Source organism: Macaca thibetana, chromosome 7 (assembly GCF_024542745.1).
Source record: "Macaca thibetana thibetana isolate TM-01 chromosome 7, ASM2454274v1, whole genome shotgun sequence".
Classification (NCBI taxonomy): domain Eukaryota; kingdom Metazoa; phylum Chordata; class Mammalia; order Primates; family Cercopithecidae; genus Macaca; species Macaca thibetana.
The window spans coordinates 11,056,784-11,076,391 of record NC_065584.1 but is presented as its reverse complement, the minus strand read 5'-3'; the positions used below and the strand labels follow the sequence as shown (position 1 = coordinate 11,076,391).

Here is a 19,608-nt window from a genome sequence, read left to right as displayed (position 1 = left end):
GTCGTACTGTGCACCTGTAGTCCCAGCTACTCAGGAGGTTGAGGCAAGAGAATCACTTGAACCCAGGAGACGGAGGTTGCAGTGAGCCGAGATCACGCCACAGCACTCCAGCCTGGGCAACCGAGAGGGACTCTGTCTCAAAAAAAAAGAAGAATGCTGTCTGATATCTGTCTCTTTTTTCTTTCTTTTTTTTCTCCCAGTAGCTGGGACTACAGGTGCCTGCCACCATGTCCAGCTAATTTTTGTATTTTTAGTAGAGACGGGTTTTCACCATGTTGTCCAGGCTGGTCTCAAACTCCTGGCCTTAGGTGATCCACCTGCCTTAGCCTCCCAAAGTGCTGGGATTACGAGCGTGAGCCACCTTGCCCAGCCTCTTTTTTTTTTTTTTTTTTAAACTACTCCTTAAGGAGCAGGGCTACACCATAGGCAGTGTGCCTAGAGTAGCCCCGATACCCCTTTTGTGCCAAAACAATCTTTTTGAGTTTAATAAAGTAGGATTTTTTTTTTAGGAAAAAAATTAAAAGATATTCTCAAGCATAAACTTGCAAACTAGAGAATGCACCAAGGGATAAACATGAGGAATATTAAATTGCTGAAATGAATAGAAATCCCTGTGGGAACATTGTCTTCCACTGCTCTCTCCTGTAACAAAGCAAAAGGTAGCAAATCTATTGATGGCTTGACTTCCTGAGTCACGTAGGCTCCTTCCCTGCCCTGGTTTTGGTGCTAACCATGCCATCATCAAGACCTTCAGCTTCTGACTTGAGATTGCACAGGTCCAAAGCTTTTCAGTTCACTCTTAACTCCACAGCGGTTTTATTCCATCACATATTTACACAGGATTTCACAAAGTACTCTTGAAAGCAAGGCATAAGCAATTTATCATACACAACAGGATTTATTTAGTACTGAGCAGGCATTTCTTGTGACCTTCCTATAAACGTTAACAAGTGTTGTTTTCAGTCAGTTTGCTTGAGGTGTATATTCATAGGGAATCATTTTGGGTCATAAGATCACTAGAAGAAAAGCTATTTTCAGCAACTTAGGACAAGGCTGTAACTGAAAAGGGCCTGCCTGCTCAGTGGTATCCAGTCCCCAACGAAGGCAGCTTGTGTCTGTTACCTTCCCTTGGTCCAACACAGTTTGCAGAGAAGCTTCTGGAAGCACTGAGGCCACCAGATAGCAGTCATCCTTGGGGATGGATATTTATTGTTTGCCTGTAGGCTGTGAAGCCAATGGCAGAGGCATGAAATGCCACAGGGATGGTTTGTCTCAGATTTCCCATTAATTTAGGCAAATGCCTCAGAAAAAGTTAAAAACTAAAGTTGATTGGCCAGACACAGTGCCTGTAATCCCAGCACTTTGGAAGGTCAAGGTGGGAGGATCTCTTGAGCTCAGGAGTCAGAGACCAGCCTGGGCAACATAGTGAGACCTCATATCTACTAAAAAAAAGAAAAACAAAAAATCAAAAAAATTAGCCGGGGTGGTGGCATGCACCTGTAGTCCCAGCTACTTGGAAGGCTGAGGTGGGAGAATCACCTGAGCATGGGAAATCAAGGCTGCAGGTGCCCTGATTGCACCACTGCACTCCAGCCTGGGCAACAGAGCAAGAACCTGTCTCAAAAAAATTAATTAAAAAAATAAAATAGGCCGGGCGCGGTGGCTCAAGCCTGTAATCCCAGCACTTTGGGAGGCCGAGGCGGGCGGATCACAAGGTCAGGAGATCGAGACCACAGTGAAACCCCGTCTCTACTAAAAACACAAAAAATTAGCCGGGCGCGGTGGCGGGCGCCTGTAGTCCCAGCTACTCAGGAGGCTGAGGCAGGAGAATGGCGGGAACCTGGGAGGCGGAGCTTGCAGTGAGCCGAGATCGCGCCACTGCACTCCAGCCTGGGCGACAGCGTGAGACTCCGTCTCAAAAAAAAAAAAAAATAAAATAAAAAAAAAAAAAATAAAATAAAATAAAAAGTAAAGTTTATTGTTGATTATTAGATTCTGGGTAGGTATGTCCAGTGTATGTATGTTTATCACTTCTAGGCAATATTCACTAATTGCAAACTGCGCTAAATCATAACACCCTCACTGGGGCAGCTGGATACATTTCAGCTCAACTGGCAATTTTTCGTGTGCAATTTGTCATGTGCCGGGCACTCATTGAACCTTTTCACAATCCTGCAAGGCAGGAATTACACCCACGTTTACCCAATCCAGAAGCTAAAGCCCAGAGATGTATACAAGTCCACTCACTAGTAAATGGTAGGGGGATTAAATTAAAACTCAGGTCTTCTCACTCCACTGCCTCCAAAACAGAATTAACGAAACCTGCCTGTAAGATAAGGAAATGGAAGCACAGAGGTCAAGTGACCAAGAACTCTTAAACGTAGGCCACTGGGCTGTCCTCTCTTTGTTGGACACAGTGCAAACACGTCTAAGACGTAATCTATTTGGAATGTTAATCTGTTGTTAGCAAACTACCCTCTTTCCAGAAATTGTCCCTATTTTCTATTTCCCTAAAAGAAATACCTGTGGGATTTTAATTGAGGGAGGGAACTGAATGGTAACACGGAAAGGTCAATGCCATTGAAATAATTTACTGCTTAGGATTCCCTAGAGATGGGGGCACATGGGGAATGCCAGGTTTGGTCAGGCGGCAGAAGCAAGAACAAAGGGCAAGATCTAGATTAAAGCCGTTGTTGGGGTTTCTTTGGGAAAGCCGAGACAGGCCACAGTGAACCATTCAGGACTGGCTAGTTTGAGTTTAGGGGTGGTCTCTAGTTGCCTGGGGCCTGGTCCTGGGATGATTTAGGGCAAGGGAAATACTGGCTTGCTGTGTGAGATTAGATAAACGGACTGAGTGGCTTGCATAGGAGGGGCATTCCCAAGTAAGTTGTTACTATCTTTAGGTATTGGCTAGGCCTGGGAAGGGCAGCAGTCTCTCCCCATATCTGTAAGGCCCCCCTCAAGATATCAAAACAGGCCAGATGGGTGGCTTACGCCGCCTGCAATCCCAGGGAGGCTAATGCAGGAGGATTGCTTGAGTCCAGGAGTTGGAGACCAGCATGGGCTACATAGCAAGACCCCCATCTCCACACACACAAAAACATTTTTAATTAGCCAGGTGTGGTGGCATGTGCCTGTGGTCCCAGCTACTCAGGAGGCTGAGGTGGGAGGATCTCTTGTGCCCAGGAGGTCAAGCCTGTGGTAAGCCTTGATCATGCCACTGCACTTCAGTCTGGGTGACAGAGTGAGACCCTGTCTCTTAAAAAAAAAAAAAAAAGAAATCAAAGCATAAGACACAGAAAATAAAAGAAACACATTCCAACCTATGATAATCCAGTTCTAGATGGTATTCTCTCCCAGTGAGAAACCACTGCATTTTACCACTGCTGTTAGCCTATGTCCAGTTTGATCCTTTCAAGACCTTAGTTGAAGGAGATAAGTTTAAAGTTGTACCTATCTGATGAATATTTGGAAATTTGTTAAAACATAGATTTTTCGGCCCAGCACGGTGGCTTACACCTGTAATCCCAGCAATTTGGGAGGCCGAGGTAGGCAGATCACCTGAGGTCAGGAGATCAAGACCAGTCTGGCCGACATGGTGAAACCCCATCTCTACTAAAAATATAAAATTAGCCAGGCATGGTGGTGCATGCCTATAATCCCAGCCTATAATCACTCGGGAGGCTGAGGCAGGAGAATCACTTGAACCCGGGAGGTGGAGGTTGCAGTGAGCCGAGACCGCGCCACTGCACTGCAGCGTGGGGTACAAGAGCGAGACTTTGCCTAAAAACAAAACAAAAACCCATAGATTTTTCATGTGATTCCAGATAGCCAAATACAGTGACCTCCTTGTTATCTACAGTCTCACCAAGCAGAAATCTATTACTTGCTATCCACAGTTAGCCAGTGCGAGGACAATAGACATTCTGAATAACTGTCTTGAGATACTGCAGAATCTTGAAGTTCTCTGTGAGTCACAAAGAGAATGAATGAACATTTTTTTAAAAAATCATCTAGTGAGAAGTATATTTTATCATATTAAAAATCTTTGCAAATTGGAAAGCCAAGGATGTTACTCATTATTTGATTAACTGGAATCTTACACCTCCCGATCAGCCTGGAAGAAAGGTAGAATATATTTTTGAAATTCACAGATTATTAACATAATTCACACATTTTCTAACAAATGAGTATCATGTTAGGGAAAAAAATAAGAAAGTTTTCATATAGATGTCTGACATCACAGAGCTTAAATGGATTCAATTTTCAGCAATCTGTTGACATCATTTTGATTTCAGTACCATACCAGCATTTGGGGGTTCAGATGTCTACCTTCCTTTTCAAAAGGCAGCCACTCATGAACATCATGACAATCAAATGGTAAAAGATGAGCAAAAGATAGAACAACTTCCTTGCGAAAATACCTCTCATATGCAGAATGGAGGTAGTTATCAAACTATTATGAATTTACAGGATCTTATTCCACAGGCTGTCTCAGCCTTTGCTTTCACAGTTAGTATCTGCAGCAGATGATGTTCACATATGTCCACATGCCTCGGGGACACACCTCCTGTGGGCTTTCCCCAGTGCGCTTTCCCTTTTCACCCACTCAAGGAAGCTTATTAGAATACAAGTAAACGAGAATGGCATTATGATGTTACAAGCCAATACAATTTTAGAACAAAAATCAAATCATTCCTAAGTTCTGTTGAGCTCTAATAGATAGCAAGGTATTTGTGATGCACCCAGCCACTGATCTGGGCACCAGTGTACACTGGTCCTGTAGTTGAGAACCTCTAGGCCGGGCGCGGTGGCTCAAGCCTGTAATCCCAGCACTTTGGGAGGCCGAGACGGGCAGATCACGAGGTCAGGAGATCGAGACCATCCTGGCTAACACAGTGAAACCCCGTCTCTACTAAAAATACAAAAACTTAGCCGGGCGAGGTGGCAGGCGCCTATAGTCCCAGCTACTCGGGAGGCTGAGGCAGGAGAATGGCGTGAACCCGGGAGGCGGAGCTTGCAGTGAGCTGAGATCCAGCCACTGCACTCCAGCCTGGGTGACAGAGCGAGACTCCGTCTCAAAAAAAAAAAAAAAAAAAAAAAAGAGAACCTCTAAGAATCACAACTCACCTTGGAAAGTTTGTTTCACTGATCCACACCTGAATCTCTCATTCACTCAACAATTATCCATTGAATTTGTACTAGAAGCTGAAGGAACAGCTGCTTTCACAGTTTAAAAGAAAATCACAGGTGGGTAAAATGGTCATTATTAACATGATCTGTGTGTTGAATTTGATAAGTGCTGACCATATCATGTTGAACGTGTTTCATAGTCAATGGCATTGAGGAAAGAGCTGGATCCATGAAAATTCCAAGGGGTGTTCCCATTTTTATTAATTTGGCAAACTGGCCATCAAAGCATGTTGCTTGTAGCCATAGTTCTCTTTGGAAGCCTGTGATAACTGTGCTGGACAGGAGGCAATGTGAGGCCAGGAGCCGTGGCCTATCCCTGCCAGCACTCGGGGAGGCCAAAGTGGGAGGACTGCTTAAGGCAGGAATTTGAGACCAGCCTGCACATAGTGAGACCTTGTCTCTCTCTAAGATAGATATACATACATATATGCATATATATGTATATATTTTTTAAAAAAGAGAAAAGAGACAATTTGAAAATTAGGAAGCTGATATCACAGGGTTATCTGAGATTTGCTACTTATGATTTCTGCTGCTTTTATTCGGAAGGGAGGAAGGGAGGAAGGAAGGAAGGACAGAGGGAGGGTGGGGGAAGGGAGGGAGGAAGGAAGGAAGAGAGGGAGGGAGGAAGAAAGGGAAAATAATTGATTGCACAAAATAGCAATTGGGCCTCATAGGGTGGTCTCTGGAAATGGGGTGATTTTCATCTATTTATCCTCCATGAAAGGCAGCAAAGCCAATTGGACAGGCTATTTGTGGCAACAGGAGGTCCTGGCGGGTAACCAGACACTTGGGTTACCAGGGGCCCATGCGTTCTCCAGCACCCTGCTAGTTAGCTGCGCTGTACTGTGCCAACTCTGGAGTCTCTCCTTCTCCCCAGAATTCGTTTGTGCACTGGATGCTTCGGATGAGTTTCTGAAGGAGCGTGTGATAAACCTTCCTGAGAGGATCGTGGCCGGGACCCACTATAGCCAAGACCGATTCCTCCGGGCTCTGAGCAACTACCGGGACATCAATATCGAAGATGAGACTGTCTTCAACTATTTTGATGAAATTGAAATTCACCCGATACATATTGGTATTAAATGAATTCAAGGATAATGTGAATGTCCAGGACCCCCAGTAAAGCTTGGTGCAGGTCTAGCTGTAATTGTGGGGCTGGGGGAGGGTGGGGAGTATAACCATGGGTTGGGGCACAGGAAGCCATGGAATACACAGGGCACTCCTTCTGGGGAGTCATTCTACGTGGGGATTTGGTGGTGGGTGTTATTATTGTATGAGAATTTATGGGTATATTATGAAGTAAAATGACAAATCCTTTGTTTTTGAGACGGAGTCTTGCTCAGTTGCCCAGGCTGGAGTGCAGTGGTGCAATCTTGGCTCACTGCAACCTCTGCTTCCCGGGTTCAAGGGATTCTCCTGCCTCAGCCTCCCAAGTAGCTGGGACTACAGGCATGCACCACCATGCCTGAGTAATTTTTGTATTTTTAGTAGAGACGGGGTTTCACTATGTTGGCCCGGCTGCTCTCAAACACCTGACCTCATGATCCACCCACCTCGGCCGCCCAAAGTGCTGGGATTACAGGTGTCAGCCACCATGCCTGGCCAACAAACTCATTTTTTAAAAAAGAAATGTGTGTTCGGTGCTGGCTGCTTGGCCATTACCCCAGGTTCCTTGGGGGCAGTGCTCTGTCCCTGTTAAATTATTGGGCACTGGTGCTTTCCAGACCCTTTCCTGGCCTTCTGACTGGCCAGCCCATCCCCGTAGCTACCCAGAAGTGCAAATAGCTCTTCACCGCATTCCTTCTTGTTTCCTGTAAACACAGCGCTGAGCTTAGCACCAGCAAGCACTTGTGATCCCGCATCACATCGTCACATCGGCCTCATCACCACCATTATGATTCCTGGCTCCAGCTCTTAGCTTTCACAGCTGCTGCGACTTCCCTGGGCTTGTTGAACCCCTGACCTACCTTTCTGGTTTTCTGGACCTTGACACTTATTCCTCCTTTGGGCTTGGTGAGAAAGAACCAGCTTCTGCCTGGTGGAAGCTTCCTGGCCAGGCCCACCCTTGGGACTCCAGGGGCTGCTCTCTACCCCCAACTGCCCAATGGGAAAGCATTTGGGCCCTGGAGTATCGGGAGACTTAGTGCTAAGGGATAATGTCAGCAGGAGGAAGGAGAGCTAATTCCAGTTGTGGCTGGGCCTCAGTTTTCTCATCTGTGAAATAGGAAAATAATCAGGCTTGCAGGATTGTTATAAACAGTAGAGATGAGAGACACAAAGTGCCTGGCATGTTGAAGGAGTTCAACAAGTGGTCATTTTGTTATTCCTACCAATACTAAGGCATAAAATGACATACTATTATGAAATTTAAAAATGGCTGGGTGCGGTAGCTCATGCCTGTAATCCCTACATGTTGGAAGACCAAGGTGGGTGGATCACCTGAGGTCAGGAGTTCGAGACCAGCATGGCCAACATGGTGAAACCCCATCTCTACGAAAAATACAAAAATTAGCTGGGCGTGGTGGTGCACACCTGTAATCCCAGCTACCCAGGAGGCTGAGGCAGGAGAATCGTTGGAACCCAGGAGGCAGAGGTTGCAGTGAACTGAGATCATGCCACTGCACTCCAGCCTAGGTCACAGAGTGAGACTCCATCTTAGGAAAAAAAAAAAAAAAAAAAAAGAAATATAAAAATAACAATTTGTAAATCTGCAAATCTTTCTTGTCTGCACCCTCAGCAGTCACTGGGTTTTGTTCTCATCTAGACATGTTTCTGCATGTTGGACATGCTTTATATGTAAAAGCTAAGGGTTCTACACCTCCTAGTATGGAAATTAGTTTACATTATTTAGAGAACTAGGAAAGAAGGAAGAATATATTTCAGAAAAATAGTGATTGTCATCTTTTCAGTTAGGTCCAGAAAACTGTTTACAGGAAGATCAGGAGAGCCCAGGGAAAAATGTTGAGAAAAAAAGAAATAACAGGGAGGAATGAATGAGTGGCCATTGTGTTCCGTCTCATCCTGTGCCCACCTCATTTGGCCTCATCTGCAGCTGACAACTGGGAAAGAATATAAAAGCATAGGGGAGAAATGCATCCTAAGGATGAGAGGCGGGGAGGGCATCTCACGGTAGGGGATGCAGCCCAGCCTCTGCAAGGTCTGGAATGGGGCCCTGGAAAGATGCTGGGAATCGCATCCTCTCATCAGCTCTGGCCTCTGCTTCTCTCTCAGTGTCTCTTTGTCATCTCTCTCTTTGGGCCAGGGTTCTCTCCCGCTCTGTGGCCTGTGTGGTAGGCTGAGGCCACCCCACACCCAGAGTTACAATGCTACACTGGGAGCTAAGGCCAGAGCTGACTTTACTCTGTTCAGTCCCACATTCCCTGAAGGGCAACTCCGCTGGTCACAGTTTGGGCTGAGGTGCCCCACCCCAGTCTAATCAGCAGTGGCCCGGCTCTGGGGTCAGAGTGGAATATTGCCAGGGGGAATCATTCCTGAGTACCTTCTCAAAGGTGTCCAGTTAGTGATATCAAGGTTGTAATTACTCAGAGTAATCGGGGAGAAATGCATTTATATTATATTATTTTATTTTACTTTTTCTTTTTGAGATAGAGTCTCCCTCTGTCACCAAGGCTGGAGTGCAATGGCACAATCTCAGCTCACTGCAACCTCTGCCTCCTGGGTTCAAGCAATTCTCCTGCCTCAGCCTCCCAAGTAGCTGGGATTACAGGCGTACGCTGCCATGCCCAGCTAATTTTTGTATTTTTGGTAGAGACAGGTTTCACCACGTTGGCCAGGCTGGTCTCAAACTCCTGGCCTCAAGCAATCTGCCCACCTCGGCCACACAAAGTGCTGGGATTACAGGCATGAACCACCACACCCAGTGAGAAATGCATTTAAATGTCACAGGTCAGGCAATGAGCAGCTACTCGATATGACTTTTTCTTTTTCATTTTTTTGAGACAAAGTCTCACTCTGTCACCCAAGCTGGAGTACAGTGGCTCAATCTCAACTCAGTGCAACCTCTGACTCCCGGGTTCAAGTGATCCTCCTGCCTAAGCCTCCCAAGTAGCTGGAACTACAGGCGTGCGCCACTATGCCAGGCTAATTTTTGTATTTTTAGTGGAGATGAGGTTTCTCCATGTTGGCCAGGCTGGTCTTGAACTCCTGACCTCAACCTACTCGGCCTCCCAAAGTGCTGAGATTACAGGTGTGAGCCACTGTGGCCAGCTGTTTTTTGCTTTTTTAAGGGCTTGCTTCTGTTCACCAACTAGTGCATTGGCTCTGCTCCTCCCCTCTTCCCATGTTAGAACCCGGTGGTGCTTCTGGTCTAGGTCAAGGTCATACAAACATGGGAGGGGTGGTGGCTCATCCCTGTAATCCCAGCACTGTGAGAGGCCGAGGCAGGAGGACTGCTTGAGCTCAAGAGTTGAAGATCAGCCTGGGCAACATGGGGAGACCCTGTGTCTACAAAAACAAAACAAAACTATAAAAAACAAACATGGGTGGGGTGGGCACAGCAGTGACTATGAATGGGAGTGGGGTAAGCAGTTGCCCAGAGGAATGTCTGAAGGGGCTTAGTACCAAAATTTGTCCGCTGCACACCGTTCTCTGCAGACACCTTCCAAGCAGCCCTAAGAAAGTGGTATAGAATTTACCACCTCAATGACCATGGAGATCTCAGTATTTATCCATACACCATTTTTCTTTTTCTTCTCTTCAGTCTTGATACTAACATTTTTCAGATATTCTGGAGTCTGGATTTTTTTTTTCCTATTCAAGTAGACTCACTGAAATGGTTATTTTTTTGTGAATTGAAAACGTATCCCAGAATCGTTGACTTTCAGAAAGGTCACCCTGTTTGGCCTCCCACAAGTGCAGGACTTCCTTCTGTAGAAACCTCTGAAAGAAGTGTCCCAGTCTTTGCTTGAATACTTCCAGGCATGGAGAGCTCATTACTTTTCAGGCAATCCATTCCCCCATCCAACCACTCTAATCAAGTCATCGTTAGAACTCATAGACCCAAGTCCACATTTCCCTACCCACGACTCTCAGACTCTGGTCTGATATTTGCCCATGAGGGAAAAAAGTCTGAACTATGCTGGCAATTAGAAAAGAAATCCCCATGTGGTAATTTACATAATTGACTATCACAAGTTTATAGTAATAAAGAATTTTCCCAATTGCAGGCAGGCCTAGAATATAAGTATGTGTTGATCTCTCTCCTGGTATTTAAAGATGTAGGAAAACTTGAAGATGCTCAGAATAGACTTGCTATCAAACAGCTCATCAAAGAGATTGGGGAGCCTCGAAATTATGGTTTAACAGACGAAGAAAAGGCAGAAGAGGAGCGGAAGGCTGCGGAGGAGCGGCTGGCCAGGGAGGCTGCTGAGGAAGCAGAACGCGAGCACCAGGAGGCCGTGGAGATGGCAGAGAAGATAGCTCGCTGGGAGGAGTGGGTGAGTGGTGTGTGTGTGAGTCTGTGTGTGTGCGGAGCAGGGGTGCGGTGCCTGGCAAAGCCATTTAGGCCAGTTCCACTTCCCATCCTGCTTTAGGGAAATGTCATGAAAATACCCCAAACAAATTTGCGTTTGCTTTTTGTCATTTGTAACGTTTGAAAAAGGATATCCATGGTCTTTTGCTTAGTTTTTTCCCTTTTTGTTTTTGTTTGAGACAGGGTCTGGCTGTGTCGCCCAGGCTGGAGTGCAGTGACGCAATCTTGGCTTACTGCAACCTCTGCCTCCTGGGTTCAAGTGATTCTCCTGTCTCAGCCTCCCCAGGGGCTGGGACTGCAGGTGTGCACCACCAAGCCCAGCTCATTTTTCTGTTTTTAGTTGAAATGGGGTTTCACCATGTTGGCTAGCTAGGCTGATCTGAAACTCCTGATCTCAAGTGATCCGCCCGCTTCTGCCTCCCAAAGTGCTGGGATTACAGGCGTGAGTCACCGTGCCCAGCTTGCTTAGTATTAATAACAAAAACTAGCCATTATCAGGTGTATTAGTCATACAAATTCCTATAAATATGTAACATTTTACTATGCATTGACCTCATTATTTTATTTTATTTTCCTCCATTTACCCATGTAACCTACCCAGGTGGTCAGCTTCATTCAACCCCTCCTCATTCCCCAAATCACTGGTGTAGCAAATAATTCTACTTCCAAAAATAGCACTCTTAGGCTGGGCATGGTAGTTCATACCTGTAATCCCAGCACTTTGGGAGGGTGAGGCTGGAGAATCACTTGAGCTTAGGTGTTCAAGAACAGCCTGGGCAACATAGCAAGACCTTGACTCTACTAAAAATAAAAATAAAAATTAGCTGGGCATAGTGGCATGCCTGTAGCCCCAACTACTAGGGAGGCTAACGTGGGAGGATTGCTTAAGCCTGGAGGATTGTTTGAGCCTGGGAGATTGAGGCTGCATTGAGCTATGGTGATGCCACAGCACTTCAGCCTGGATGACAGAGTGAGACCCTGCCTCAAAAAACAAATACCATCACCAAAAATGACACCCAAATCTGTCCCCAGCTCTCTAATTCTGATTAGGGGCAGTGTTTCTCATCCGAATTATGCAGTGCTTTCTCACTGTCCTCCCCAACTCCAGCCTGGTCCATCTCCAGTCTGTTCCCAAGCAGCTGCCAGGTGATCCTTCCAAACTGCAGACCCACCATGGCCATTCTCTGCTTACAGCTCCTCACAGGCTCTCGATTATCACAATTTGATAAAAGTCCAAACTTGTCATTGTGGTCAAGGTCCTTTGTGACCTGGCTGCTTCTGATACTTCCTAGTTTCAAACAGTGCACCAATGATGGTCATCTGCATGACTCACTGCCTCACAGACACATGGCATCTTGACCAGAAGTCGTCTTTCTAGTGAGGCATTTCCTGGTCTCTGTAAAATTCAATGCCTACCCCTTCCCACAACCTGTCACATCCCCTACTTTTTAATTTTCCTCTTTGTACTTACTCTACCTATTTTACAGTTTATGTATTTACCTTGTTTCTTGCCTTTTCTCTGCACAGAACGTAAGTTACATGAGGACAGCGATGTCTATGTTGTTCACTGCCATATATCCAATGCTTAGAATAGTGCCTGGCACGTAACAGGCACTCAAAAAATGGAAGGAAGGAAGAAAGGAAGAAAGAAGGGAGGGATGGAGGGAGGGAGGCCGGCCCAATGCACACATTTTGGGTGCCTGATTAATCTTAAATTCCTAAAGTTTGCTGTGTCAGACTAGACATGGTTTAAGTTTTGATACATATTTTAAAACTGCCCTCCAGCAATGGCAAAGCAGTTTACGTATCATCTAACAGGTGGTTATTTCCCTACACCTTCTCTAAACCTACTTTCTCAATTTTGCTCGCACATGTCAGGCTGATAAAAACTGTTCTCGCTGTTTTGATATTCATTTCTCTGATCACTAATCTTACAGCTTTTTCTATGTTTGTTAAGCATTTATGTTTCTTCTCATGTTGCATATTTTCTCTGCCCATGTTTTGGCTGTGTGTCTCTTTCTAATTATTTTGCAAAAAGAACTCCTGATAAATTAGTTCAATAGAAACAGGAATGGCTCCAGTTGGCCTCCTGAGTCGTGCTGCTAGAGTTCAAATCCCACTCCACTCTCTCTGTAGGTATGTGGCCTTGTGCAGGCTCCTCTCTGTGTCTCAGTTTCGCCATCTGTAAAGTGGGGATAATGATAGTACCTACTTCATACAGTCATTGAGGTGACTAAAGAGGTAATATATGTAAACTATGCACAGAGCCTGGCAAGTAGTGTGCATCACGTAATATCCTCATCACATCTTTTTTATAATGTGTTGCAGTTTTTCTCAATTCATCATTTATCTTTTAACATCATTTATGATATTTTCTCTGACCACACAAAAGTTTTATGTTTACATGTAGTCAAATCCATCTACCTGTTTCCCATTTTGATTTCTGGGTTGGCAATCTTGCCAAGACCTCCTTTCAAACAAATATCAGCTAGGACTCTTTATCTTGCAAGTGATATTAAAAGCAAACTCAAAATGACTTCATCATAAAGAAAATCAGAGAAGTCCAGGGGTAGGGCTGGCTTCAGGTAAGGTGTGATATAGTGGCTCAAATGATGTTGCCAAGGACTTAGGATCCCCCTCTCTGTCCTGCCTTGCATGGGAGGCTTCATTCTTAGGTGCACCTACCATGCATGGCAGGGCACTTGATGTGCTCATCTTTAACTAGAATTTTTTAAAAAGACAAGTCAACAATTTACAAGTTATTATTAGTCATATATTTGTACTAGTACTGTTTACAATTTAGGTATTGTAAATTATAACCAATTTTGATGTTGTGCCGATCCTTAATTAGAATCTATGGCCAGGAGGTGGCTGGATGATGGGCTTAAATCCCACTCAAACTAAACCACTATGCTGAGAAGGGAGATTTCTCAAAAGAAATCTGGAATTATGACTCCCACAAGAGAGGGTGGCTGTATGCTGAGCAAAGAATTGCACATGTCACTATCCCAATGCCCTCCAGACTTTCTAGTGGCATTTTTTTTTTTTCTTTCTATTTTGCTTCATCTGGGCAGCTAGACATTATTTTGGTGTAAGATGTGATCCAATTTATTATTTTCCAAATGACTAAGTTGTTATAACGCCATTTATGTCTTTTCCCTGCTGATTGGAAATGCCATCTGTATCATAGATGGTGACTATTTCTAGCAGTGTCTCAGTGCACTCTAAGGTGAACTGTGTGAGTGTTCTCCCCTTTCTCACTACATATTTACTTTGCCCCCAAATGTTCTATTTTAGAATAAACGACTAGAGGAAGTGAAAAGAGAAGAAAGAGAATTACTGGAGGCTCAATCAATTCCCCTGAGAAACTATTTAATGACCTACGTGATGCCAACTCTTATTCAGGGCCTGAATGAATGTTGCAACGTCCGACCCGAAGACCCTGTTGATTTTCTGGTAAAATATTTAATTATTTTAAAAAGATCAGTTTGAGGTCGGGTGCGGTGGCTCACACCTGTAATCTCAGCACTTTGGGAGGCCAAGGTCAGGGGATCACTTGTGGTCAGGAGTTAGAGACCACCCTGCCAACATAGTGAACCCCACCCATCTCTACTAAAAATACAACAACAACAACAACAACAACAAAAATTAGCCGGGCATAGTGTCGCACACTGTAGTCCCAGCTACTCAGGAAGCTGAGGCAGGAGAATCGCTTGAACCGGGAGGCTGAGGTTGCAGTGAGCCGAGATCGCACCACTGCACTCCAGCCTGGGCACGACAGTGAGACTCCGTCTCAAAAAAATAAATAAATAAATAAAAGAAAACAAAATCTGCCTGAATCTTTTTTTTTTTTTTTTTTTTTTTTTTGAGACGGAGTTTAGCTCTGTCGTCCAGGCTGAAGTGCAGTGGCACGATCTTGGCTCACTGCAACCTCTGCCTCCCGGGCTCAAGCGATTCTCCTGCCTCAGCCTCCTGAGTAGCTGCAATTACAATCCTGCACCACCACCCCAGGCTAATTTTTGTATTTTTAGTAGAGACAGGGTTTCACCATGTTGGTCAGGCTGGTCTTGAATCCTGACCTTGTGATCCGCCCACCCGGGCCTCCCAAAGTGCTGGGATTACAGGGGAGAGCCGCCACGCCCAGCCTAATCTGCCTGAATTTTAACAGAAAACCAGTCGAGATAACAAAATTATGTTTCTGGGCCGGGCGCGGTGGCTCAAGCCTGTAATCCCAGCACTTTGGGAGGCCGAGACGGGTGGATCACAAGGTCAGGAGATCGAGACCATCCTGGCTAACATGGTGAAACCCCATCTCTACTAAAAAATACAAAAAACTAGCCGGGCGAGGTGACGGGCGCCTGTAGTCCCAGCTACTCGGGAGGCTGAGGCAGGAGAATGGCGTGAACCCGGGAGGCGGAGCTTGCAGTGAGCTGAGATCCGGCCACTGCACTCCAGCCTGGGCGACAGAGCAAGACTCCGTCTCAAAAAAAAAAAAAAAAAAAAAAACCAAAATTATGTTTCTAGTTATTTGGGAAATAGCTTCTAATACATTCGCCATTTATAATAAGATTTTTTTTTCCTCATTGGTCAAACCCATGTAAGATTTTTATTATTCATTTGAAAGTAAAAAATGTATGTACTTTTACTTATTTATTTATTTATTTAAGATAGAGTTTCACTCTTGTTGCCCAGGCTGGAATGCAATGGCACCATCTTGGCTCACTGCAACCGCCACCTCCTGGGATCAAGCGATTCTCCTGCCTTAGCCTCCCGAGTAGCTGGGATTACAGGCGCCCACCACCACACCCAGCTAATTTTTTGTATTTTAGTAGAGATGGAGTTTCACCAAGTTGGCCAGGCTGTTTTCGAACTTCTGACCTCAAGTGATCCACCGGCCTCGGCCTCCCAAAGTGCTGGGATTATAGGCATGAGCCCGGCCCTGGATGATTTTTAAATTGTTACTAATACAAATACATGACTAATAATAACTTGCAAATTGCTGACTTGTCTTTTTTTCAATTGTAGGCAGAATATCTCTTCAAGAACAATCCTGAAGCGCAGTGAAACTTTAAAGATCTAGTATTATCTACCTTTACAGAACCACAGATCACTTATTGTACTTTGAAAAACTGCTTTGAAAAATGCTTTTCCAGTTCTTAGAAAATTCTTTTTTTGTAGACAAATATACTATCAACTAGAATCCCTATTAAAAGCTATATGACATGAATGACTACGTCATTAAAACTGTATTTGAAATGTAAATTGATAAAGACATTTGTGCATAGCTCATGAGACAAATACCAATTGAACATTTTATTCGCTTCTGTACACTAATGTTTATAGGTATTTATAGCATGAAGAAAATCAGACTATATATTGTAGACTATATATTATTCTAACATGTAGGCTAATTTACATGACTTGTTATTGCCCCAGTAACAATGTTATTAGAAATGGAAATAAACTGAAGTGGTTTATGCCTGTTGACTCACAGTAAATCAGACAAGATTGGTGTCTGTAAGATTGCTTTTTTTTTTTGATGAAGCAATGGCTAGGGAAAGGTGGCTTTGAGTTCCGGGTCAGGATCCCAGACAATGAATCAGAGAAAACTATAAACCTTTAGGCAGAGAAATTTGCATAACAGGATAATTCCAATCTTTGTGATAAGTAAGAAGTTGCTAAATATTTTCAACACACTTTATAACATAGGCATAAGTTATCAATCCTATGGTCTTTTCCAGTTCTAAAAATCCCGTAAGATTCCTAGAATTACCCTAAATGAGAAACTAGGTTTAACGGCATATGTATTTTATCCCTTTAAATAATGTAACCTAATACAACTGCCTGATTTTTTATTTGTGGTAAAATACATGTAACATAAAATTGACCACTGTCACCATTTTAAAGCATATAATTCAGTGGCACTAAGTTCATTCACAATGATCTGCAGCCACCACTATCTAGTCCAGAACTTTCTCATCACCCCAAATGGAAACCCAGCACCTATTAGGCAGTCATATTCCATTATTCCCTCCCCCAAGTTCCAGGCAACCACGAATCTGCTTTCTGTCTCTATGGATTTACCTATTATAAATAAAACCATACAATGGGTGGTCTTTCATGTCTGGCTTCTTTCACTAAGCAAAATGTTTTCAAGGTTCATCTATGTCATACAATGTATTAGTACTTCATTCCTTTTCATAGCTGAATACTATTCCATTGTATGGATATACCACATTTTGTTTAATTGTTCATTTGTTTGTGGACATTTGGGTTGTTTCCACCTTTTGGCTACTGTGACTATAACTGGCATGAACATTTGTGTGCAAGTTCTTATTTGAACACAGGTTGTCAGTTCTGTTGGCTAGATACCTAGGAGTGGAACTGCTGTCATGTGGTCATTCTATGCTCAACTTATTAAGGAACTGCCACACTGTTTTCCACAGTAGCTGCACCATTTTACATTCCCACCAGCAGTGTATGAGGGATTCCAATATTCTGCATCCTCACTAACACTTGTTATTTTCTGTGTTTTTGTTTATTTTTTTTTTTTTTTTTTTGAGACGGAGTCTCGCTTCTGTCACCCAGGCTGGAGTGCAGTGGCCAGATCTCAGCTCACTGCAAGTTCCGCCTCCCGGGTTCCCGCCATTCTCCTGCCTCAGCCTCCCGAGTAGCTGGGACTATAGGCGCCCGCCACCTCGCCCGGCTAGTTTTTTGTATTTTTTAGTAGAGACGGGGTTTCACCGTGTCAGCCAGGATGGTCTCGATCTCCTGACCTCGTGATCTGCCCGTCTCGGCCTCCCAAAGTGCTGGGATTACAGGCGTGAGCCACCGTGCCCGGCTGTTTATTGTTTTTAATGGTGATCATAGTGGGTGTGATGTGGCATCATATTGTGACTAAGCATCTTTCAATGCACTTGCTGTCCATTTCGATGTCTTCTCTGGAGAAATATACAGGCATACCTCATAGATATCGAGGGTTTGGCTCCAGACCCCCACAATAAAGCTAATATTGTAATAAAGCAAGTCACCCCAATTTTTTTGTTTCCTAGTGCATATGTTATTTTTCCACTATATTTTACACTATCTGTTAACTGTGCAATAATAGCATTATGTCTAAAAAACAAGGTACCTATCTTAATTTAAAAATACTTTATTGCTTCATGCCTGTAATCCCAGCATTTTGGGAGACTGAGGCGGGCGGATCACGAAGTCAGGAGATCGAGACCATCCTGGCTAACATGGTGAAACCCTGTCTCTACTAAAAATACAAAAAAATTAGCCGGGCGTTGTAGCTGGCGCCTGTAGTCCCAGCTACTCGGGAGGCTGAGGCAGGAGAATGGCATGAACCCGGGAGGTGGAGCTTGCAGTGAGCCGAGATCGTGCCATTGCACTCCAGCCTGGGTGACAGAGCGAGACTCTGTCTCAAAAAAAAAAAAAAAACTTTATTGCTAAAAAACGTTAACAATAACTGGAGCCTTCAGTGAGTTGTAATTTTTTTGTTGTTAGAGGGTCTTGCCTCAATTCTGATGGCTGATGACTGATCAGGGTGGTGGCTGCTGAAGGTTGGGGTAGCTGTGGCAATTTCATAAAATAAGACGGCAATGGGCTGGGCGCAGTAGGCTCATGCCTGTAATCCCAGCACTTTGGGAGGTTGAGGCAGGTGGATCACCCCAGGTCAGGAGTTCGAGACTAGCCTGGCCAACATGGTGAAACCCCATCTCTACTAAAAATACAAACATTAGTTGGGCGTGGTGGCGTGTGCCTATAATCCCAGCTACTTGGGAGGACGAGGCAGGAAAATCACTTGAACCCAGGAGGTGGAGGTTGCAGTGAGCTGAGATTGTGCCACTGCACTTCAGCCTGGGTGACAGAGTGAGACTCCATCTCAAAAAAAAAAAAAAAAAAAAGACAGCAATGAAGTTTGCCACATTAACAGAACTCTTCCTTTCAAGAAAAATTTCTCTGTAGCATGTCATGTTGTTTGATGGCATTTTACCCACATTAGTATTTTTTCTTTTTTCTTTTTTTTTTTTTTGAGACGGAGTCTCACTCTGTCGCCCAGGCTGGAGTGCAGTGGCGCGATCTCGGCTCACTGCAAGCTCCGCCTCCCGGGTTCACGCCATTCTCCTGCCTCAGCCTCCCGAGTAGCTGGGACTACAGGTGCCCACAACCGCGCCCGGCTAATTTTTTGTATTTTTAGTAGAGACGGGGTTTCACCGTGGTCTCGATCTCCTGACCTTGTGATCCGCCCGCCTCGGCCTCCCAAAGTGCTGGGATTACAGGTGTGAGCCACCGCGCCCGGCTAGTATTTTTTCAAAATTTGAGTCAATCCTCTCAAATTCTGATACTGCTTTATCAATTAAGTTTATTAAATGTTCTAAATCCTCTGTTGTACATTTCAACAGTGTTCACAGCATCTTTTTTTTTTTTTTTTGAGACGGAGTCTCACGCTGTTGCCCAGGCTGGAGTGCAGTGGCGCGATCTCGGCTCACTGCAAGCTCCGCCTCCTGGGTTCACGCCATTCTCCTGCCTCAGCCTCCCGAGTAGCTAGGACTACAGGCGCCCGCCACTGCGCCCGGCTAATTTTTTGTATTTTTAGTAGAGACGGGGTTTCACTGTGGTCTCGATCTCCTGACCTTGTGATCCGCCCGCCTCGGCCTCCCAAAGTGCCGGGATTACAGGCTTGAGCCACCGCGCCCGGCCCACAGCATCTTTACTAGTAGATTCCATCTTAAGAAACCACTGTCTTTGCTTATCTAGAAGAAACAACTTCTCATCTGTTTAATGTTTTATCACGAGATTGCAGCAATTCAGTCACATCTTTTGTCTCCACTTCTAATTCTACTTCTCTTGCTATTTCCATCACATCTGCAGTTACTTCATCCATTGAAGTCTTAATCACCTCAAAGTCATCCAAG

General features: G+C 44.7%; 1 protein-coding gene across 2 annotated transcripts in view; it reads left to right on the top strand.

Annotated features, from left to right (window-relative positions):
• AK7 (adenylate kinase 7) overlaps nt 1–16,803 on the top strand; it is a 101,362-nt gene extending 84,559 nt beyond the window's left edge. For both annotated transcript variants that reach the window (XM_050799062.1, XM_050799061.1), the window contains 4 exons: nt 6,074–6,271; nt 10,432–10,652; nt 13,985–14,143; nt 15,713–16,803. In XM_050799062.1, coding sequence (XP_050655019.1) covers nt 6,074–6,271; nt 10,432–10,652; nt 13,985–14,143; nt 15,713–15,751 — 617 coding nt within the window. In that variant the 3' untranslated portion in view covers nt 15,752–16,803. The remainder of the gene's footprint in view (nt 1–6,073; nt 6,272–10,431; nt 10,653–13,984; nt 14,144–15,712) is intronic.
• The last annotated feature ends 2,805 nt before the right edge of the window (nt 16,804–19,608 follow it).